The 25,067-nt window shown below is 38.9% G+C and overlaps 1 protein-coding gene across 1 annotated transcript; it reads left to right on the forward strand.

Annotated features, from left to right (window-relative positions):
- Positions 1 to 1,029: 1,029 nt before the first annotated feature.
- On the forward strand, positions 1,030 to 17,926 carry LOC141398880 (DGAT1/2-independent enzyme synthesizing storage lipids). The gene is made up of 4 exons (XM_073976643.1): positions 1,030 to 1,914; positions 1,990 to 2,128; positions 10,892 to 11,558; positions 17,043 to 17,926. Exons 1-4 carry the CDS (start codon positions 1,869 to 1,871, stop codon positions 17,148 to 17,150), a joined length of 960 nt encoding a protein of 319 aa, XP_073832744.1. The 5' UTR covers positions 1,030 to 1,868; the 3' UTR covers positions 17,151 to 17,926.
- Positions 17,927 to 25,067: the final 7,141 nt, after the last annotated feature.

Consider the following 25,067-nt stretch of genomic DNA (forward strand, 5'->3'; position numbering starts at 1 on the left):
GCTTAATACGTCAAAATTGTTTTGATGAATGATAACGGATGAGTATACAAAGAAGAAGAAGAACGAAATGTTGAAATGAAAACAAAACAGAGTTGAATTTTTTGATCAATAATAAATATCAACTCTGCATGTCAACACGGTTTTGACAGATTAAGCCATAACAAAAAAAAATTGTAATCAGCTGTTAGCTGTGGCCTACCTAAGAATTATTGTACCATGATTATACTGTAGTATACAGCCTTAAGGTCGAAAGACTGGGCATACTCTAAAGCCACACGCTGAAACTTTCATACGAAACTTTCCCATTATTTTGGCGTTCTTAGGTCGAGTTCCCCAATACAGTCATTTCATAAAAATACTTTAGTATGGAACACGATCTATGAACGCCAAAACGCCTATGTGAGGTGGTTGGAGCGCAAGATAACTCCCGAACGGAGTTTATGCATTTAGTGGAATGATATGGAAACATTCAAATTAAAAATCTAAGTCCCAATTTACATTAGGCGAGTTTACTTGCTTCACTCTTGATTTCATGTAAAAGACTAAAGTGCAAGTTTTTACAATTTTCTAGCAAAAGAGAATAAAAACCCCTTACTCTCTGAGAAAGTTCTTGCTGGACAATTCTTGCTGGGAAAGTAACCAGACAGACTTATTAATTTGGAAATGAAAATGGCGGAAATGTCTATGCTTTTGTTGATATTTTGCACAAGTACTTCACAGAAATAATAATCGCTTTTATTTAATAAGAATGACACAAAAATACAATAAAACATTTTTATTTTTAACAAAATATTACTACTGTTTTTTCACAACTACTTTCTTACGTCCACAAAACCGAAAAACCGCGAAATTTCTATAGATTTTACGTTAGGGATTTTTAGTCCGAAACTATCTATCGATATTGAATTTTTAAAAAATAATCGATATTATCGATAGTGCCATCGATTATTTGCCAGCTCTAGCAGACAATAGTCGACTACGATTTTTAGATTTTTGATTGCAAAACGTCGATTAATCGAAAGTCGACTTACCTATCCCTATTCCTCTGTTGACAGTTCGATTTGCAAAATCAGTTGTTTTTTAACCTGGAGAAAAAAGGGGTTGTGGGCGATTGTTTCGCCATAAAACAGAAAATAACTGATTAAATTCGGAAGAAAATAACAAAATTAAAAAGTAAACATTTTTAAAATTATAAAAAACTTAAACAAGTTACATCAGTTGATATAAAAAGTGGTAAACGATTGTTAATGGGGGAAAAGTTGTTCGCAATTACAAATATAGCAACAACAACACTAAAAAATCCATAAAATAATAAAAATTTGGTTTGGTAATGAAATTTTAAGAACGAACAAACAACAAAATGCAAGAAATGATAAACAAATAACAACATAAAAAAATATATAGTTAACAATTTATATATGTACATACATCTGTTAATGTATGTATATTAGGTATATTAGGCGAAGAAAAAAGTAAAAGCTTGCACTGCCCCCCCAAGCCATAAAAGTAAAAGAACTGAAATTGGGAATCAGCCGACACAAAACAAGAACAACAATAAGTAAATAAAACGCCGCGAAATCAGGCTTTTTCTTTCTTATGGACAAGAAAGAAAGAAGAGCAAAAAAAAATATTAACAACAACATTACCATAATAACCCCCAAGTTTTATGATAATTAAGCCAACAACATTGGTCAAAAAAAGCAAAGCAAACAAAATAAAGAAAGTTTCGAGTCTTTTCTTTTGTCGGAATTTAAGTGGATTCATCAAAAAAAATCAATAAGTATAAAGTGTTGAAATCGTACTCCTATTATCCCGGCCCCCCATCAAAGCCTTTCTCCCCCATTGCCATCATCAACATCACCGACATCATGGAATTTTTGCAAAACATAACAAAAGGTCTGCTAGAATTTTTGTGTAAGTAGTTTCTTGTGGATACCTGTCAATTGTATGTCACATTTTTAACAAAATCTTCAATTCTGCCTTTTTTAGCTTTTTACATTGATTTGGATTATTCACTGTGGCTGTATCGTCTATTGACCCCACTTATTGTAACATTCCTGTTGCCACTGGTATTTGTGGCCCTTATTTATATATCCTTCTTAATATTATTTATCTACAAATTACACAGGTAAGTTTTCCAATGAGAAATTGTATTAAATTACATTTGTTAAGTTTCTAGAAGAAATCAATGCTAATATCGGAATGATGATGAAGTATGAGGTAGAAACAAACGTGTGCGAGAGAAGCCGCTGTGGCTACTAATATTTGTACTAAAACTATTAGGAGGGGGTATATTTGATAGCATGCCGGTGATTACAAAACCGGTATTAGTTATATTTGGTTGTCCATGATAACAGTTTGTGTGGAATTTACGTTGTTTGAAATTATAAGGTAAAATTTCTATCAGTCAGTAATAGCTTATTGACACTGCGCTAATTATTAAGCTATATGTGGAAGATTGATTTCTGATGTCTGGTTACTTACCTACCTCAACAGAATGAATGAAGCAGATTTTGTTAATATTATATTCTAATTGCCTTTTTAATTAAATTTCAGGTCACTAACTCATAAAACACTAGTCAACAGTTGTTTAAAGTTTTTATGGTATTGAAAAGCTCATTTCCATTGTAACAAGCCCTGTTTGTAGATTGCAATGAATGGACATCTAGTGATCTTGAACGTATTTGCCTATATATATATTTTTTTTATTTTTTAATAATAATCGATTGTTTGGCACACTGAGGTTCGAAAAGTTATTTTACCCTCATATAATTGGTCTGTTCCTTTACTTTTGAAAGTGGTAAAACCGGCAAAAGTAGCAAAAGTTGTAAACTGCTCCCATATGAATTGTATGGTGTATGAAGTAAAGGAACGCTATTCGAGTAAAAAGTGGTAAAACTTGAAGATTCTTGCACGTAAAGGAACAGAGCTAATATATTCTCTTTCCTATATTGTTATAAACGACGTCATTTCCGCAAAATTTGTTGGGTACCAACAAAACTTGTTATTGATGATATTCTTAATTCGTTGATAACAACAAAAGCAGCAATTCGTTATTTTTAATCGCAAAGAATTTTGCCAACTGTCAAATCCAATCTTGGCGTTAATACTTTTGCTACGTAATTTGAGTTTCAATTAAAAAGATAATAAATTTGGTACAGCAATATAAATAACATAACATGTGTCATTTGCAACTCTTTTATATTACCCCTCTAAAATGCTCATAACGGGTTAGTGAATGTAATAATGAAAAATATGTAAATTGAATAAAAATGCTACAAAATGTAAGTTAATTACAGTTTTTTACCTGACTTGCATTTTTCATAAACGCTAATATCCTTTTTGAAACTGATTTCAACTCGTACACGTTTCTATTTACGTATTTTAAACGATATTTAATAATCAGCGACCTGTATAATTATACAGAGAATAGGTTACGTTTTTTAATTTGCAAAAAAAAACCTTGACATTGTTGCAAAAATACATACATGTGTTTGTTTTATTTGTTCAATATTTGAAAAGAATTTTAATTATACCTTATGTATATATATCACAATATGAACCTCAACGAAGTAATGATTTTAGACCTCACGTATAATTTTGTATACTCCCAATCTTTAGACTAATTAGCATATTGTGCCTCATCGAAAAAATGGTTTTAGACCCCAAGTATGTTTGAACGAAATCCGTTTCAGACAATTTGTAGTCGATTTAGCAATGTCCGTCCGTCTGTCCGGCTGGCTGTTTGGAGCGTACGATAACATTCGAACGGTTCGGCCGCAATCCCACGGCAGCGGGTTCTTTTGTACCGGATTGACCCGAAACCATACGGAATCGGCCGGCGGCAGCCAACCCAGCATCAAGCCTATGCTCCTACGTAGGTTTTATTCTGCTACAATAACAACGGATCAGCCAATTCGGTCCAAATTATGCAAAATATGGCCTTCGAAATTTTTTGTCCAAACTTAGTTTATGTTCGCAGATGAGCCATATCGGTCCACTCCTTCAGGTGCCTCCCCCACAAAAGTTCAAAACTTTTCCCTAAAATGGTGCGCACGATAATTATTGAAGGCAGTAACCGATTTAATACATACTTATTATATTTCTACGAGACAGTTCGAATATGGACTATATATACGGCGACCAGCTGTACTTTTGTTGTCTTTAGAAGACCTCAAGAGATCATCTGTTGTCTATAAAAGATCTCCAAAGGTCTTCTGCTGTACACAGAAGACCTCCAAAGGTCTTCTGTTGTCTAAAAAATACCTCCAAATGTCTTCAGTTGCCCTTAGAAGACATCCAAAAGTTCTTTAGAAGACCTCCAAAGGTGTTCGGTTGTCTTTAGAAGATCTCCAAAGGTCTTCTGTTGTCTAAGAAAATACCTCAAAAGGTCTTCAGTTGCCTTTAGATGACCTCCAAAGGTCTTCGGTTGTCTTTAGAAGATCTCCAAAGGTCTTCTGCTGTATACGAAGACCTCCAAAGGTCTTCTGTTGTCTAAAAAAATACCTCCAAATGTCTTCAATTGCCTTTAGAAGACATCCAAAAGTCTTCTGTGTTCTTTGGAAGACATCCAAAAGTCTTCTGTGTTCTTTGGAAGACGTCCAAAAGTCTTCTGTGTTCTTTAGAAGGACTCCAAAGGTGTTCGGTTGTCTTTAGAAGACCTCCAAAGGTCTTCTGTTGTCCAAGAAAAGACCTCAAAAGGTCTTCAGTTGCCTTTATATGACCTCCAAAGGTCTTCGGTTGTCTTTAGAAGATCTCAAAATGTCTTCTGTTGCCTTTAGAAGACCTCAAGAGATCATCTGTTGTCTATAAAAGATCTCCAAAGGTCTTCTGCTGTATACAGAAGACCTCCAAAGGTCTTCTGTTGTCTAAAAAATACCTCCAAATGTCTTCAGTTGCCTTTAGAAGACATCCAAAAGTCTTCTGTGTTCTTTGGAAGACGTCCAAATGTCTTCTGTGTTCTTTAGAAGACCTCCAAAGGTGTTCGGTTTTCTTTAGAAGATCTCCAAAGGTCTTCTGTTGTCTAAGAAAATACCTCAAAAGGTCTTCAGTTGCCTTTAGATGACCTCCAAAGGTTATCTTTAGAAGATCTCCAAAGGTCTTCTGCTGTATACGAAAACCTCCAAAGGTCTTCTGTTGTCTAAAAAAATACCTCCAAATGTCTTCAATTGCCTTTAGAAGACATCCAAAAGTGTTCTTTGGAGGACGTCCAAAAGTCTTCTGCGTTCTTTAGAAGGCCTCCAAAGGTGTTCGGTTGTCTTTAGAAGACCTCCAAAGGTCTTCTGTTGTCTAAGAAAAGACCTCAAAAGGTCTTCAGTTGCCTTTAGATGACCTCCAAAGGTATTCGGTTGTCTTTAGAAGATCTCAAAATTTCTTCGGTTGTCTTTAGAAGTCCTCAAAAGGTCTTCTATTGTCTTTATAAGACCTCAAGAGTTCTTCTGTTGTCTATAAAAAATCTCCAAAGGTCTTCTGCTGTATACAGACGACCTCCAAAGGTCTTCGGTTATCTTTAGAAGATCTCCAAAAGTCTTCTGTTGTCTAAAAAAGACCTCCAATGGTCTTCAGTTGCCTTTAGAAGACATCCAAAGGTCTTCTGTGTTCTTTGGAAGACGACCAAAAGTCTTCGGTGTCCTTTGGATGACCTCCAAATGTTTTCTGTCCTCTTTTTTTGCCTTTAACTTTTTACATATTTGTATATGTACTATACTTGCATTCAAAAATATTGGTCACCCTAACTATATAGGACCACTCCTTCGAGTACCTCTCACACAAAATTTTGGAAAAGTGAAGTTTAACAGCTGCATTCGAATCGCTTTGATTCTTTTGGCAAACAACTTATGATTGCAGACGGTACATTTTTTCAGGGGCAGGTCCATAATTCTTGAGAAAATGGCCTGAAAGTTGTAAAATTCCCCTATGGCAACATGTGAAATGGCTGGAGCGAAAGATACCACTGCCAAGGAAGCCTCAAAAGCTACCGAGTATTGTTAGTATGCCTGCAGGCATCCATGTTGAACCTTCAACAGGGCCAAATTCTCACATCACATAACCTTGACTTCCTATAGGCGACAATGCTACCGAACTGAGTACACAATGTCTCACAGACGATTTTCGATATGCAACCATCTATTTATCCCTTTAGGATCAGCTTTATCGATAACCACCTACCGAAGTTTATCAGGAAGCATTAATCTTTTGGTGCTCTTTCAGTGTTGCTACCCGTGAAGAGATCCATCCGGAAGATACCTTGTGGCTTTGGTTAGCTTGAGGCTACTTCGGCAGTGGTATCTTTCCGGATTCCCCTATAGCGCTGCCCAGCTACCGAACTTCTTAGGTTTGTGAGGATCCCCATACCCAAGAACAAAATAACACGCAGACGATCTTCGTTAAGCAGCCATCGTCGATTGTCACTAAATTTCCCATCCGGATCAGCTTTATTGATAAACGCCTCTCGAAGTTCACCTGGAACCATTTATCTTTTGGTGTTCTTTTCAGCACTTCTACCCGTGAGAAGAGATCCTAAATATAACTTGTGGTTTGGCTAGCTTGGCAGTGGTATCTCTCTCTTTTGATAGCAGGCAGATGAGGTAGCTGGTTTGGAGTTCTGATTCGATTTGGTTCTCTTAGCCTTTGGGTGTTGTTCCGCAGTTGACCTAACTTTCTTAATTTGGTTCTTTGGTGAAGAAGGGTTGATTTTGATTGAAACTTGGCACCCAGATACAGGAGCTATGAGGATACCTTGGCAGTGGTATCATTCCGGCAAAAAGTCTTTTGATAGCAGACAGAAGATGTAGAAGGTTCAGAAGCCTAGGCTTCTTTATTACTGAATAAATAAATGAAATGAAAATGAAATGAAATGAGAAGCGGTAGACGGTATGGAGTCCGGATTCGGGTTCGTTCTATAGGCCTTTGGCTGGTTCCCCCTTTTATTTTCTTAACCTTGTTCTTTGATTGGTCTCTATTGAAACCACACCCAGTCAGTCTTCCTAGTTTTCTGTATCTTTGATTTGTTATGGGGCCACACATCATTGAACATGGAGGCGAGTCCTACTGGTGTGGTGGCAGGGCCTTCCTGTGAAGAAAATGTTGAGGTCTAATAGGGCGAATCATTCGTGGGGCGTGGGGCGAAGTAACCATCGCTCCCGATGTTGGCTTTAGGGACTATTACGGTCGACGTTAAATTTAACTTCTCCTTTGCTTACATCGGGAAGAAAGGCCTTGTTAATATTGGGATTCACTTGGACACCTTGATTTTGATATAAAAGTGTTGGTTTTGGTTCAAACCACACGCCCAGGTGTAAAGGCCCGTGCAGAAACAATCTTCCGGGTTTCTGCATCCTTGACTTGTGGGTTGGTTTTGGTTTAAACCATACGCCCTGGTGTAGAGGCCCGTGCAGAGACAATCTTACGGGTTTCTGCTTTCTTGACTTGTCCTGGGTCTGATTCATCTCCTTTGACCTCACACCATTCAACTTTGAGTGGGGGTTCTGTCAGTGTGGTGGCCAAAGGTTGTGAAGAGGTGGCTTTGAGCCAGGTACCTCCCGATGTGGCATTTAGAGGGATTATTACGGTCGACCTCTGCGATAATGGGAATAAAAGAGAGGTTGATAGGATCAGGATATGTCTTGATCGAATTTACTCACTACCTTGAGATTGATCCTCTTCTAACCATCTTTAGCCCACCGTTTTACGACAGTACTTGAGGCGGTAGGAATATTCTCGGCCAATCTTTTCGGTAGATGTTCCTACCTCAAAAGTGGCCGACGCCAGTCGCCGGGACGATTGTGCATCCTTTTTGCAATTTAATTGCAATGAGCTCCGAGGTAAGATCGATGAAATAGTGGACTTTATGAATCAGAAGAAGATCAAGGTCGCGGCGGTGCAGGAAACCATGCTGAACGACCACAGCTCGGTACGTTGTGATGGTTACAACGTAATAAGGAAGAATCGCACCAGATGTGCAGGTAGGGTAGGTAGCCTTCCTCTTGTACCAGTCTGTTCAATACAGACCTATCTCGCTTGAGCCTGCCTCTAATGACCCGTACATGGAATGTATGGTGGTAGCAGTCAGGTGTGGAACTGCCGAGATAGAGTTGCTGAACGTATACATCCCGCCGAGAAATAGCTGTATCTCAGATTATAAGCCTGACATTAGCCCGCTTTTGGAAGGTCATAATCGTCTGGTCTTGGGGGACTTTAATCCGCATCATGAGATGTGGCATTCGGCCCTCGGAAACGACCAGAGAGTGCTGGCTGAGCAGATTGATAGCTCTACGTTTTGCTCGGTCAATGAGGACGCCACTACCAGAATTAAAGGAGCGTGTCACAGTTCGCCAGACATAACCATCGTGTCACCTGGTCTGACAAATGACGTCACCTGGCAACCCGTCATTTCCCTTGGATCAGACCATCTCCCCATAATTGTCTCCATCAGCAGATCACCCGATTTCATCACCTCTGAACGCCGCACAATCGTCAATCTGAAGAAAGCTGATTGGCCGGGTTTCAGAGAGTTCACCAATCAGCGCTTCAGAGAATTGCCCAATCCTTCTGATGTTCGGGTAGTGGAAAGGACGTTCCGAGACATCATCAATGCTGCAGCCGCTCGCCATATTCCTGCTGGTCGAATACCCGAAGTAAGACCAAATTTCCCAGCAGAGGCGACGGGATTAGGAAATGAGCGTGATGGGCTTCGCCGAACCAACCCCAATGACCCCAGAGTCAGGGAGCTGACACTGGAAGTTAACAGGCTGGTCGGCGAGCATAAGCGGAACAAGTGGTTAAATCATCTGAAGAGTTGCAACATTGGAGCTGGTATAGGTGAATTGTGGGCAAAGGTTAAGTCACTCTCGAACCCTGGAAGAAGGGAAGATATGACCTCAGTCACGTTTGGCGACGTTACGTTGACTGACCCGAAGAGGTGCGCAAGTTACTTCAATCGACTGTTTGTCGAGCACCCCGAGAGTGACCCCAGTTTACAATGGATGATGTTGCGAATGTCATCAGGAACGCTAAATCATCCAAAGCGTTGGGCCCTGACGGAATTTCCATGGTAATGTTGAAACAGCTGGATGAGCGGGTAGTGAGATACTCTAAAGTCCTCAACCTGTCGCTAACCACCCTTATTGTTCCCGATATCTGGAAAATGGGCAGACAACCTTCCGGCCAAGTCTGAAACGTTGGATAATCAACTATATGTGTGGTAGCCAGTCGTATGTGGATTCCAAGAACAAGAAATCCAAGCCCCGTAGAGTGAAACAAGGAGTTCCCCAAGGAGGGATGATATCTCCGGAACTGTTTAACCGCTACCTTTCCTGTATTCCGCCCCATCCAGACGGCATTGAGATCGTAACGTATGCGTATGATTGTACGATCCTGACATCAGGTACCTACCCTGATGACATCTGTGAGAGACTAAACTCCTATTTAACCGATCTTACCACCTTTTTCCACGCGAGGAATATGCAGATATCCGCCACCAAATCGACGGCCACTCTGTTCACCACATGGACGGCGCAGTATAAAAGAGAGTTGAATATCAGGGTCGATGGTAGCAGAATCCCGACCACAAACAGCCCCAAAATTCTAGGGGTCACATTCGACACCACTTTTACGTCGTCCGCACATGCCACAGCTATCTGCGACAAGTTGAAAAGTAGGAACAAGGTCCTCAAGTCCCTGGCCGGCAGCACTTGGGGTGCAGATAAAGAAACCTTGTTGACCACGTATAAAGCGATAGGTCGGTCTGTGGTAAGCTATGCGGCGCCAGTTTGGTCCCCGAATTTATATGACACGCAGTGGGATAAGATTCAAATTTGTCAGAACGCCGCCCTGAGAACAGCAACAGGGTGCCTCCTCAAATCTACAGTGGACCATCTACATGAGGAGGCAAAGATTCTTCCAGTTCGACAACATAATGAGATGCTATCGTTGCAGTATTTGCTCGGGTGTTACCGTGAGAGCCATCCCAATCACCATCTGCTGGCCACCGATACACCCAGGCATATCAAAAAGGATATTCTAGAGACGACGGTCCAACAATATAGGAGAGAACCTCTAAATCAACAGGCATATCAGGCAGGTTTGAGCAGCATTCACACGGACACAGTTGCTAAGACCATAAGCAATTATTGTGTGAATGCAGTCATCGGAGCACATCCCCCATCTATCGCAGCTGAAGAGCGTCAGCTGCCACGACAAACCAGACTAGTTTTGGCTCAATTACGCTCGGGATATTGCAGTCGCCTAAATTCCTATTGGGCGGGAATCGATCGCACCGTGCAAAACATCTGCCCAGTATGCGGCATGAGTCCGCACGATACTAAGCACCTATTCAACTGCAACAACAACAACCAAGTCTTTAGTATGTAGTCTATGTTAGAATGCTATAATTTTATCTCCATACTTCCCTTGATAATGACGCAATTAGGCAAATGGGGGGGAGGTTCTGATCCTGTAATATGTAATATTTATTAACTTTGTTGGGTCGATAAATCTATCAATCACTCTTATACACCAACATACATTGATCTGTATGTAAATGAGGGCTCGGACTTGATTGGTCATCTCGAAATTACTTTATCGTAATCAATTGACGAAACCGGAATGGCTTTTTATTAACAAAATAAACAAAGATATCAGGACAGAAAAACAAGTAAGGCCAGCAATCAGTGATGTTGGGAAAATAATTCCAGCTGTTAATAAAGGCGAACGATAAGAAAACGGCATGTCAATTACGCGATAAATAGAAATCATACGATTGACATACATACAAACAAGTACTAAAATAAAGTCATAAATCGTTTAAAGAACGATAATTATTTTGAAATAATGAATCACGAATATTTCTTTCTAATTTTTTGTTTGTTTTGTTTCCATTTCCTTATTGCAGAGAAGTCATACTGCGTTCGGTACGATCAGATGGTAAATTCTGGGAAGTTGGACGTAAACTAGTTGCTGCCGTATGGGATGCCCATGCACGTATCTATCATGGCTATGAGGTGATTGGTATGGAACACATTCCAAAAGATGGTCCTGCGCTGATTGTCTATTATCATGGTGCCATACCCATTGATATGTATTATTTAAATTCCCGCATGATGTTGCAGGAGAATCGTCTGATTTACACCATAGGTGATCGTTTCCTCTTTAAGCTGCCCGGTTGGGGTACCATATCTGAAGCATTCCACATAAGTCCCGGCACTGTACAGTCATGTGTTAATATTTTGCGAGAAGGCAATTTGCTGGCCATTTCACCGGGTGGTGTGTATGAAGCACAATTTGGTGATAACTACTACGAGTTGTTGTGGCGGAATCGTGTGGGATTTGCAAAAGTGGCCTTAGAGGCTCAGGTGCCAATAATACCATGTTTTACACAAAATCTACGAGAGGGTTTTAGACAAGTTGGTATTTTTCGTACATTCTTTATGAAGCTATATAATACCATCAGGATACCGGTGTATCCTATTTATGGTGGGTTTCCTGTCAAATTTCGTACATATTTGGGCAAGCCAATTGAGCATGATGGTTCACTGACGCCGGAGCAGTTGCAAGGGAAGGTAAGTTTAATTTTAATATATAAGCTTATAATGGAATAAATTTTTTTGAGAATGAAGTGGATTTTAACAGAATTTTCGGAGCTTATGAAACGCGGATATGTTAGCGAATTGTAGGATTTTTTAAAGAATTTTAGGAGCCTTCCTAACGTGGATTTTTTTAAAGAATTTTAGAAGCCTAACAAACCTGGATTTTTTAAAGAATTTTAAGGGCCTCCCTAACGTGGATTTTTTAAAGAATTTTAAGAGCCTCCCGAACGTGGATTTTTTAAAGAATTTTAAGAACCTCCCTAACTTGGATTTTTTAAAGAATTTTAAGAGCCTCCCTAACGTGGATTTTTTAAAGAATTTCAAGAGCCTAACAAACGTGGATTTTTTAAAGAATTTCAAAAGCCTAACAAACGTGGATTTTTTAAAGAATTTCAAGAGCCTAACAAACGTGGATTTTTTAAAGAATTTTAAGAGCCTAACAAACGTGGATTTTTTAAAGAATTTCAAAAGCCTAACAAACGTGGATTTTTTAAAGAATTTCAAGAGCCTAACAAACGTGGATTTTTTAAAGAATTTCAAGAGCCTAACAAACGTGGATTTTTTAAAGAATTTCAAGAGCCTAACAAACGTGGATTTTTTAAAGAATTTCAAGAGCCTAACAAACGTGGATTTTTTAAAGAATTTCAAGAGCCTAACAAACCTGGATTTTTTTAAAGAATTTTAGGAGCCTACCAAACCTGGATTTTTTTTAAAGAATTTTAGGAGCCTAACAAACGTGGATTTTTTAAAGAATTTTAAGAGCCTAACAAACGTGGATTTTTTAAAGAATTTTAAGAGCCTAACAAACGTGGATTTTTTAAAGAATTTCCAGAGCCTAACAAACGTGGATTTTTTAAAGAATTTCAAGAGCCTAACAAACGTGGATTTTTTAAAGAATTCCAAGAGCCTAACAAACGTGGATTTTTTAAAGAATTTCAAGAGCCTAACAAACGTGGATTTTTTAAAGAATTTCAAGAGCCTAACAAACGTGGATTTTTTAAAGAATTTCAAGAGCCTAACAAACGTGGATTTTTTAAAGAATTTTAAGAGCCTAACAAACGTGGATTTTTTAAAGAATTTTAAGAGCCTAACAAACGTGGATTTTTTAAAGAATTTCAAGAGCCTAACAAACGTGGATTTTTTAAAGAATTTTAAGAGCCTAACAAACGTGGATTTTTTAATGAATTTCAAGAGCCTAACAAACGTGGATTTTTTAAAGAATTTTAAGAGCCTAACAAACGTGGATTTTTTAAAGAATTTCAAGAGCCTAACAAACGTGGATTTTTTAAAGAATTTCAAGAGCCTAACAAACGTGGATTTTTTAAAGAATTTCAAGAGCCTAACAAACGTGGATTTTTTAAAGAATTTCAAGAGCCTAACAAACGTGGATTTTTTAAAGAATTTCAAGAGCCTAACAAACGTGGATTTTTTAAAGAATTTTAAGAGCCTAACAAACGTGGATTTTTTAAAGAATTTTAAGAGCCTAACAAACGTGGATTTTTTAAAGAATTTCCAGAGCCTAACAAACGTGGATTTTTTAAAGAATTTCAAGAGCCTAACAAACGTGGATTTTTTAAAGAATTCCAAGAGCCTAACAAACGTGGATTTTTTAAAGAATTTCAAGAGCCTAACAAACGTGGATTTTTTAAAGAATTTCAAGAGCCTAACAAACGTGGATTTTTTAAAGAATTTCAAGAGCCTAACAAACGTGGATTTTTTAAAGAATTTCAAGAGCCTAACAAACGTGGATTTTTTAAAGAATTTCAAGAGCCTAACAAACTTGGATTTTTTAAAGAATTTCAAGAGCCTAACAAACGTGGATTTTTTAAAGAATTTCAAGAGCCTAACAAACGTGGATTTTTTAAAGAATTTTAAGAGCCTAACAAACGTGGATTTTTTAAAGAATTTTAAGAGCCTAACAAACGTGGATTTTTTAAAGAATTTCCAGAGCCTAACAAACGTGGATTTTTTAAAGAATTTCAAGAGCCTAACAAACGTGGATTTTTTAAAGAATTCCAAGAGCCTAACAAACGTGGATTTTTTAAAGAATTTCAAGAGCATAACAAACGTGGATTTTTTAAAGAATTTCAAGAGCCTAACAAACGTGGATTTTTTAAAGAATTTTAAGAGCCTAACAAACGTGGATTTTCTAAAGAATTTCAAGAGCCTAACAAACGTGGATTTTTTAAAGAATTTCAAGAGCCTAACAAACGTGGATTTTTTAAAGAATTTCAAGAGCCTAACAAACGTGGATTTTTTAAAGAATTTCAAGAGCCTAACAAACGCGGATTTTTTAAAGAATTTTAAGAGCCTCCCTAACGTGGATTTTTTAAAGAATTTTAAGAGCCTCCCTAACGTGGATTTTTTAAAGAATTTTAAGAGCCTCCCTAACGTGGATTTTTTAAAGAATTTTAAGAGCCTCCCTAGCGTGGATTTTTTAAAGAATTTTAAGAGCCTCCCTAACGTGGATTTTTTAAAGAATTTTAAGAGCCTCCCTAACGTGGATTTTTTAAAGAATTTTAAGAGCCTCCCTAGCGTGGATTTTTTAAAGAATTTCCAGAGCCTAACAAACGTGGATTTTTTAAAGAATTTGAAGAGCCTAACAAACGTGGATTTTTTAAAGAATTTTAGGAGCCTAAATAACGTGGATTTTTTATAGAATTTTAGGTGCCTAGCAAACGTGGATTTTTTAAAGAATTTTAAGAGCCTAACAAACGTGGATTTTTTAAAGAATTTCAAGAGCCTAACAAACGTGGATTTTTTAAAGAATTTCAAGAGCCTAACAAACGTGGATTTTTTAAAGAATTTCAAGAGCCTAACAAGCGTGGATTTTTTAAAGAATTTCAAGAGCCTAACAAACGTGGATTTTTTAAAGAATTTCAAGAGCCTAACAAACGTGGATTTTTTAAAGAATTTCAAGAGCCTAACAAACATGGATTTTTTAAAGAATTTCAAGAGCCTAACAAACGTGGATTTTTTAAAGAATTTCAAGAGCCTAACAAACGTGGATTTTTTAAAGAATTTCAAGAGCCTAACAAACGTGGATTTTTTAAAGAATTTCAAGAGCCTAACAAACGTGGATTTTTTAAAGAATTTCAAGAGCCTAACAAACGTGGATTTTTTTTAAGAATTTCAAGAGCCTAACAAACGTGGATTTTTTAAAGAATTTCAAGAGCCTAACAAACGTGGATTTTTTAAAGAATTTCAAGAGCCTAACAAACGTGGATTTTTTAAAGAATTTGAAGAGCCTAACAAACGTGGATTTTTTAAAGAATTTCAAGAGCCTAACAAACTTGGATTCTTTAAAGAATTTCAAGAGCCCAACAAACGAGGATTTTTTAAAGAATTTCAAGAGCCTAACAAACGTGGATTTTTTAAAGAATTTTAAGAGCCCAACAAACGTGGATTTTTTAAAGAATTTTAAGAGCCTAACAAACGTGGATTTTTTAAAGAATTTCAAGAGCCCAACAAACGAGGATTTTTTAAAGAATTTCAAGAGCCTAACAAACGTGGATTTTTTAAAGAATTTCCAGAGCCTACCAAACGTGGATTTTTTAAACAATTTTAGGAGCCTACCAAACGTGGATTTTTTAAAGAATTTTAGGGGCCTACCAAGCGTGGATTTTTTTAAAGAATTTTAGGGGCCTACCAGGCGTGGATTTTTTTTTTAAAGAATTTTAGGAGCCTACCAAACGTGGATTTTTTTAAAGAATTTTAGGGGCCTACCAGGCGTGGATTTTTTTTTTTAAAGAATTTCAAGAGCCTAACAAACGTGGATTTTTTAAAGAATTTCAAGAGCCTAACAAACGTGGATTTTTTAAAGAATTTCAAGAGCCTAACAAACGTGGATTTTTTAAAGAATTTCAAGAGCCTAACAAACGTGGATTTTTTAAAGAATTTCAAGAGCCTAACAAACGTGGATTTTTTAAAGAATTTCAAGAGCCTAACAAACGTGGATTTTTTAAAGAATTTCAAGAGCCTAACAAACGTGGATTTTTTAAAGAATTTGAAGAGCCTAACAAACGTGGATTTTTTAAAGAATTTTAGGAGCCTAAATAACGTGGATTTTTTATAGAATTTTAGGTGCCTAGCAAACGTGGATTTTTTAAAGAATTTTAAGAGCCTAACAAACGTGGATTTTTTAAAGAATTTCAAGAGCCTAACAAACGTGGATTTTTTAAAGAATTTCAAGAGCCTAACAAACGTGGATTTTTTAAAGAATTTCAAGAGCCTAACAAACGTGGATTTTTTAAAGAATTTCAAGAGCCTAACAAACGTGGATTTTTTAAAGAATTTCAAGAGCCTAACAAACGTGGATTTTTTAAAGAATTTCAAGAGCCTAACAAACGTGGATTTTTTAAAGAATTTCAAGAGCCTAACAAACGTGGATTTTTTAAAGAATTTCAAGAGCCTAACAAACGTGGATTTTTTAAAGAATTTCAAGAGCCTAACAAACGTGGATTTTTTAAAGAATTTCAAGAGCCTAACAAACGTGGATTTTTTAAAGAATTTCAAGAGCCTAACAAACGTGGATTTTTTAAAGAATTTCAAGAGCCTAACAAACGTGGATTTTTTAAAGAATTTCAAGAGCCTAACAAACGTGGATTTTTTAAAGAATTTCAAGAGCCTAACAAACGTGGATTTTTTAAAGAATTTCAAGAGCCTAACAAACGTGGATTTTTTAAAGAATTTCAAGAGCCTAACAAACGTGGATTTTTTAAAGAATTTCAAGAGCCTAACAAACGTGGATTTTTTAAAGAATTTCAAGAGCCTAACAAACGTGGATTTTTTAAAGAATTTCAAGAGCCTAACAAACGTGGATTTTTTTTAAGAATTTCAAGAGCCTAACAAACGTGGATTTTTTTAAGAATTTCAAGAGCCTAACAAACGTGGATTTTTTTAAGAATTTCAAGAGCCTAACAAGCGTGGATTTTTTAAAGAATTTCAAGAGCCTAACAAACTTGGATTATTTAAAGAATTTCAAGAGCCCAACAAACGAGGATTTTTTAAAGAATTTCAAGAGCCTAACAAACGTGGATTTTTTAAAGAATTTTAAGAGCCCAACAAACGTGGATTTTTTAAAGAATTTTAAGAGCCTAACAAACGTGGATTTTTTAAAGAATTTCAAGAGCCCAACAAACGAGGATTTTTTAAAGAATTTCAAGAGCCTAACAAACGTGGATTTTTTAAAGAATTTCCAGAGCCTACCAAGCGTGGATTTTTTAAACAATTTTAGGAGCCTACCAAACGTGGATTTTTTAAAGAATTTTAGGGGCCTACCAAGCGTGGATTTTTTTAAAGAATTTTAGGGGCCTACCAGGCGTGGATTTTTTTTTTAAAGAATTTTAGGAGCCTACCAAACGTGGATTTTTTTAAAGAATTTTAGGAGCCTACCAAAAGTTTTTGATATTTTAAACCCACTTAACGACTGTTTTCCTTATATTTTCATTATTGCAGGTCGCTCAAGCCTTAGAGGATTTAATCAACAAACACCAACGTCTTCCCGGTAGCATATTTCATGCCCTACTAGATCGCTTTCCGCCATTTAGAAGCAAAAACGATTAAGATCGTCGATAAACACACATACAAACATAATCAACCTCATAACAGTTAAATGCAATTTTTTTAGTTTAAAAATCTCATAACTGTGTTAAATTTGATTTTAAAAATAATTTCCTCATAATTTTTATTTTTTTTTATAGTTCCATCATTTTTTATAAAAACCTAATTTGAAAAACATACATAAAAATATTTACAAAATGTATTCTATCGAATGAGATTTAAGCTTTGGCTAAGGAATACTAGGTACTTAATTAAGCTTTGGTTGTAGTTAACGTTAACATATATAAGAGTATTTTATTATATAAGACCTCAAAAGGCATATTGTATACACACGCAGATTGGTAATTTGTAACCAAAAAACATATTTATAATATTTATAATTTCTTCTTTTTTAAGGAGATTTAAAAAATCATTTCAAAACAAGTATTTGCAAAACTAACAAACCACGCAGGAGTGTCCAAGGGATTGTTTTTACGCCTATGTCATTTGTCTTTTTTTTCCACTAAACCGTTCGTTACTTCTCTTTTAGTTCGAGTTTTATATTGGAATGCTAATTAGCTTTTTAAGAGAATAAAAAAAAAAAACAAATAAAAACTTTACATTTGAAATGTAGCCAAAACATGATCAGTTGATTATATAAGACTATATTATAATTGAAATATATTATTGTGTACTATATATTGTATGTTTATGTATTTATTTTTAAATGAAACATTGCTATTTATTAATTAAAAATAATAAAAACAAATATCAAAGAGAATCAAGGCCGAATACAAAAATGTGTATTTTATTTGAATTTTTTTGACACTCAATTCGTGAATTATCGTGTCATTTTAGTTGAAGGCCGCAGAGATTTTTACTTTTGAGCCATTATCTTATGAAGCATGGACTTACTCACGGGCGAATTTTCAACATTGTAAGCAGGATCAAATCAAACTGATCACGTTGTGATAGATGGAAGACATGCATCAAGCGTGTTGGATGTACGATCGTTCCGAGGTGCAAACATAAACTCGGATCACTACTACCTTGTTGCAGCAAAGGTACGTACCAGATTAAACGTAGCAAACAAAGTGCGAACAGACACAACACGGAAGTTGGACATCGGTAAGCTGTAATCACAACAGATAGCCACAGCATATTCCACTCAACTGGCCCAACTGCTTAATCAAAACACTCCTCGTTCCGATAACATAACAGGACAATGGCAAAACATTGCCCACTCCATGCAAACAGCCGCAAAATCAGTACTTCGATACCAGAGACCTTCACCAAGGAATCCATGGTATGACCAGAAGTGTCGTGCTGCTACCGAAGAGAAAAATGCGGCATATAGAGCTACCTTACAATCCGTAGCAACGCGTAGCGCACGAGAGAGATATCGGGAGAAAAGGAGAGAAGAGAAACGTCTTTTCCGCAATAAAAAGAGAGAAATGGAAAAGGGGGAGTGTAAAAAAATCGAGATGAAATGAAGTCCGAAAATTCTACCAAAGAGTGAAACATCAAACTGATGGCTTTGCAACTGGCACTTCCTCCTGTAGAGAGACCAGCAAGGTAATCTGGTAACTGATACGGATAGTGTGCTAAAGATATGGAAAGAACATTTTTCCAAACTGTTGGTATCCAATAGTAGCGAAGTCGACGAAGTCGGAGGTACCACAGACCCAATTGAATGTATAACACCCGGCCAAGATGAGGTAAAGACAGCAATAAATCGGCTGAAGAATAATAAGGCAGCAGGAGCTGATGGCCTACCAGCCGAGCTGTTTAAAACCAGAGGCGACGCGCTGATAAGGTGTATGCATCAGCTAGTTTGGTCCATCTGGCAGGAAGAACGCGTACCCGACGATTGGAACCTGAGCATCCTGTGTCCCGTCCGTAAGAAAGGAGATAAGACTTTATGCTGCAACTATAGGGGCATAAGTCTTCTCCCTATCGTCTACAAGATAGTGTCAGGGATATTGTGCGAACGACCAAAGCCAATGGTCAACGAAATAATTGGACCATACCAATGCGGCTTTAGACCTGGCAAGTCCACCATTGACCATATATTTATCCTGGGAAAGACCCAACAGATACAGATCGACACCCACCACCTTTTTGTCGATTATAAAACAGCCTTGGACAGCCCGCTACGTTCAAAGGTATTCCAAGCCATGTCTGAAGTTGGTATCCGCGCAAATCTCATTCGGCTTTGTAAAATGACTCTGACAAATGATCTTCAGTTAAAATAGGAAAGAACCCCTCCGAAGAGTATTGTACCAAAAGAGGTTTCAGGCAAGGAGACAGCTTTTCGTGTAATCTTTTCAACACCCTGCTAGAAAAGGTTATACGAGAGGCTGATGATATAGACATCATGGAACGATCAGTAAAGGAAGTAACCGATACCTTTCGGTCCTCACAGCAGTTTGATCTATGTTCCGGGACCTTGCGCAAGGACTGTTACCTCCCCAACATAGGAAACAAAGTACGTATCACCATCCCTTTTCACTTTCCTACTATCTCCTACTCCTATCCCAACCATTTTTCCCCTAACTGAGCAGACAACACCGGCCTGTCTGCTCAGCCTCCTTCTCCTCTGCGCCGGTGACATCGAAAGCAATCCAGGTCCAGAGCAATACGTGTGTGCAGTCTGCTAGGGGCAGGCCAGTGTAAAGAATGGACACACCTTTAATGCTAAGGACTCAGGAGGGTACGTGACTACACCAGTATATTCAGGTGTCCACCATGTACCAACCAGGCCTCAATGTCATCATCATCATCACCTCCTGACTTTGTTGGCCCCTGTTGTCGTAGAATCCAACAGACACAACCACCTACTCCATCCTCACATTCCACTATAACCAACCACTCAACTGTTGCCAGCCCCCTTATTAACGACACAACCCCAAACAACACCTCTACGGCAAATAGTCCTAAGACACAGGGTATCAAAATCCTACAATGGAATTGCAACGGCCTGAGTAGGAAAATAACCGAGATCACTGACTTCATGGACAGAAAGGACATTCCACTGGCCGCAATACAGGAGACCAAGTTGTCAAACAGAAACAACCTGACGAGATCCTCCCCATACTCTATTATCAGGCTAGACAGAGATAGGGATACAGGACTAGCCTACCTTACAGACCACTCTATGTAGCCTCATCAGACCCCCATATTGAAATACAGGGGAAAACGTCCTAAACGCCTATATTCCACCAGATTCGGTCTGTCCCACGACAGCTGGCATTCGGAAATAGGCTGTGATGCCAGAGGGAACTACATAGCAGAGCAGGTAGATGATTCTAACTTCTGCTCCATAAATGAGGAGCATCCTACCCGCATTACGGCTTCCTGCCGCAGCTCCCCTGATGTCACACTAGTCAGCGCAAGGCTAGTTGCGAATGCCACCTGGCACGTGGACATCGCGCTAAACTCCGACCACCTGCCCATCACAATAAAGATCAACATGGCTGACACATCTTCCTTGTCTGAAGAAAGAACCTTCATTAACATCAACAAGGCTGATTGGGACCTGTTCAATAGAATAACAGAACAACAAGCCCCTTACAAACCTCAGCACCGGCAGGTGAAAAATTTTTCAGGAACACCCTACTCAAAGCATGTCCTTAGATCGACCACGGACCCAGCCACCATCACAACGGATAATGTGCTTACAAGCATAAAAGCCGCCAAGAGCTGCACAGCAATTGGTCCGGATGGCCTGGCTACGAAAATGCTGAAGCACATTGGACAACATGGTGCAAATTACCTTGCCCACATCTTTAACCAATGTCTCAGCACTTTCGAGGTCCCAGACATGTGGAAAGTCGGAAAAACAATCCCTGTCCAAAAACCAGGCAAATCCGCCCACATCAGCAATTCATACCGCCCAATCACTCTGCTATCGCCAGTTGTAAAAATACTGGAATCTATTATCTTACCGAGCTTCACTAAACACTTCCACCTTGTCGACCATCAGCACGGCTTCAGAGCCGGAAGGAGCACTATGAAGTCACGGCTAAGGTAACAGAAGGACTAAACAGCAAGAGGCCACATCACAGAACCATACTAGTAGCACTGGACCTGTCCAAAGCCTTTGACACGGTCAACCACGCCACTCTCCTGAGGGACGTTATGGAAACAACACTCCCCAACTACCTCAAGAGATGGCTGGTTAACTGCATGGCAGGCAGACAGTCATATGTGGAGTTCCGAGGACACAAACAGGAAGACCCCAAGGGGACGTACTATCCCCGTTGTTATTTAACTACTATATCTCCAAAGCTCCCAACCCCCCGGAAATGTTCAGCTAATATAATACGCCGATGACTGCACGATCATGTCCATTGGCAGGAATATCCAAGAAATAGAAGACCGCATTAATAATTACCTCCCCACCCTCATGGACTTCTTTGAAGGTCGTAACCTTCAGTTATCTGTCCCAAGTCCTCAGCCACCATCTTAACATCGTGGACAAAAGAGGTCAACACTGAACTAAATATTCACATTAGCGGACAAATCATCCCAACAATTAAGAACCCCAAAATATTTGGTGTAACCTTCGATAGTATGTTCCTCTTCTGTAAACATGCCGAGATGGTGGCCGGGAATGTAGGGAAAAGGAATAAAATCCTTAAAGCTCTCTCTGGCACATGGGGGAAAGACAAGGAGATCATCCTGACCACCTACAAGGCAATAGGTCGTCCCCTCCTAGACTACGCAGCACCAATATGGTCACCGGCGATCAGCGACACGCAATGGAAGAACCTCCAAACGGTCCAGAATACGGCCTTGCGTATCGCCACAGGGTGCCACTCCAAGGCCCCAGAAAACCACTTACAGCATGAAACCAAACTCCTCCCGGTAAAGTCCCACTGTACCCTCCTAACACTACAACACGCGATTAAATGCAAGAAACGGGACAACCCTAACCATGAGAGCTGCAATAGACCCCCCCTCTGAAAGATCCACACCCATTAGATATGACTTTCGTAAATAGCTACCAAATATCCCCCAATCCCCCATAATCCATCAGAGGATGACATAAAAAACGCCCTTAAACAAGTACACTCAAAGGCAGTTGAGAACGAAATCTCCTCCTATACGAGCTATGTTGTGCTCGGTGGGAAACCCCCTCCTGTAAGCGAGGATGAGAGGGTCCTACATAGAGAGACCAGCTCGAATCTATCACAGCTCAGATCTGGTATCTCTAGGTACCTCAACAGTTATCTCTCCCTCCTGAACCCAGAGATAACTGACGCATGCCCAAAATGTGCCAATCTCCACACATCACCTCTTCGCGTGTCCTGCACAACCAACAGACCTGACGCCGGAGTCTCTTTGGACACATCCAGTTGAAGCGGCCCGCTTTCTGGGACTGGATGTAGATGCCTAGATGTCTAAATATTAATTTCATATTTTCTTCTCTTCTTTTCTATTTCTTTGCTCTCGATACAACCTTCACCTGTAGGGGTTACAACAACAACCGATACCTTTAAGAAGGTCGAATGAGAATCAGCAAAAGTGGGTCTGGCAGTAAACGGCGAAAAGACAAACTTGATGGTGTCGACGCGCAATGCGTACATACACGGAGGAAAAAAAAAAGAAAATCCTTTCCTAAAGTGTCTAAGAAGATTGTTCCTGTCCCGAAGTCGCATTCGAAGAAAAAGGCCAAAGAATATACCCTAACACCTATCGAGATCCGCAAAGATGTACAATATCAAGATTAATGCTGTGGTGGGTACGTCAAGGCTTGATCCATAAGAGCAGAACCAAGACATATTTCCAGAAGAGATGTTTTTAATCCGACCTTGACCGACGATGCTGAACAATTCAGTAATCTAGGCCAAGTCTACTAGGAAGATGAGGCTAATGTGGAAGATGGGAAATGGATTCAGAACCAGAACTGGCAACAACTCAAGTTCCAGCTGGCCCTATATAGGCACAGCCCGATAGAATACTTTCAATGAAGGATGCAACAGAGTCATTTACTTGTAATAGAGAATGCCTCTAATGACAGTAATACCAAAGAAGTCACGGATAGCAAGCATTGGGAAGGGATCCGAATTTGTGTGCTCAGAAAAAAGTTTTCTACACAAGAAGCTAGGGCATGCTTCATGAGGGAATTCAAAAAAATGTATTCTCATGCGACTAGACCCGAGCAATATATGGATAAATATACTCAGCAAAATCTAAGGTCTTTAAGGAGAACGTTTCTGCCCAGAAGCCGAATTCGAACCCGAAGAGTAATAAAACTAACGGATGTCGATTTAGAATGTGAAAAAGGTGATCATGGTGCAATTTTCGAGGTGTGACCAGTGGAAGAAATTCTTAAAAATTATCCAGAAATTTTCAAGCAACAAGTTGGCTGTATACCTGATGCTATGTGCTGTTTGAAGTTGCAGAAAGGGGCAAAGCCAATGTTTGTGCGTAAGAGGCAAGTTCCTTTTGCACTGCGAGAAAAGGTGGAACGTGAATTTGACAGTTTAGAGCGAGATGGAATAATTTCAAAAATAAATACCAGCAACTGGGGATCGCCGTTGGTCGTCATTCCGAAGTGAGATGGAAATGTGCGTTTGTGTGTAGATTACAAAATTGGTGTAAATCCACAATTGGAACCTGCACACTACCCAATCAAAGGTTAGGTTTAAGGATGCGCAGCTACAATTCATCATAGCTGCTTCACTCGGAGACCTTTTGGTCCATTGTGTTCATCCTGAAAATATATAAGAGATTGGAAACAGAAAGATTCCCAGCAGGAGAAAAGAGTTTATAGAGTAGGGAGATTGATAAATATAAGAAAGGGGAAGAAAGGAAAAATATTTTGTTAATATATATATATATATTGTTCGACCTCATAATAAATGAGGGAGTCAGATTTGCGGTTGTGTCGCATAGTTTTCCCATAGCCATTTACAGGCTCTGGTAAAGTTGACAATAATCACAGGATCTATTGAGGAGAGACCGGTAAGAGTAAGGATTTCGTAATCACCCAGTAGTCTCCGCCTCATGCTTCTAAGCATAGGGCAACGACATAGCAGATGTTCGATCGTCTCCAACTCCTCCTCATCCTCACAGAGTCTGCAAAAATCGACATTGGTTCCATCCCACTTACAGCTTCTGGATCTGACGCGACAGTGGCCGGTGATCACCCCTGTAGCAATTCTGATCTCAGGTTTACTGAGTGAGAGTAAGGATGAAGTTCTACGTCTCGAAATGGTTGGCCATATTAGTTTCGCTATCCTACATTTGGGTTCATTAGACCAAATTTTACCAGCTTTATCGGAGAAGAAGCTCGTGAGCTTACCAATAAAATGACACAGCGGCGGTTTAACAAGGATTTCTGCATGAATGCTATCGGACTGTGAGCCTGTACGTGCCAGTTCGTCAGCTTTTTCGTTTCCTTCTATATTATAATGTCCGGGCAACCCACAGAATACGATTGCATTTTGAATGTTCTCAAGTTGGTGTCTACATTTGCTAACGATCTCAGACTTTATTGTGTATGACATAAGTGCCTTCAGGGCAGCCTGACTATCGACAAAGACAACTATTTGTCTGTCTGCGTCCACTTCATCGCCGCCGATCAGATCCAGAGCCTTCACTATGGCATCTCCGCCTGGAAGACACTACAGTTGTTGTCCAATTTATATGCATGCCGGATGCTGAGCTCTTCACAATAAATTCCGGAACCGGTTCCCTCCTCCATTTTCGAGCCATCTGTGTAAATGGCTAGCCTATCTGAGAAGGGTTGACCATTTCTCCAAACATTTATCTCTGGTATACAAATATCCGCCCTGTTGAAATTAAGGGTAGGTGCAATATAGTCACTAACTTTAAATCCGACTTGACAATTCGTTACTTGAAGGATGCGGGCATGCCCCAGTTGTGAAGGACGCCAAGCTTGAATCTCGTTGAGCCTCGTTGCACTCCAAG

This window comes from Musca autumnalis, unplaced genomic scaffold (assembly GCF_047663935.1).
Source record: "Musca autumnalis isolate F117 unplaced genomic scaffold, ASM4766393v1 scaffold_3, whole genome shotgun sequence".
In the NCBI taxonomy this organism is placed as follows: Eukaryota; Metazoa; Arthropoda; class Insecta; order Diptera; family Muscidae; genus Musca; species Musca autumnalis.

Bases quoted from the DNA above. Each gene is read 5' to 3' on its own strand.
- LOC141398880 (XM_073976643.1), top strand. From the start codon at position 1,869: ATGGAATTTTTGCAAAACATAACAAAAGGTCTGCTAGAATTTTTGT. The intron at 1,915-1,989 runs GTAAGTAGTTTC...TGCCTTTTTTAG, and splicing joins AGGTCTGCTAGAATTTTTGT to CTTTTTACATTGATTTGGAT. The intron at 2,129-10,891 runs GTAAGTTTTCCA...TCCTTATTGCAG, and splicing joins TTTATCTACAAATTACACAG to AGAAGTCATACTGCGTTCGG.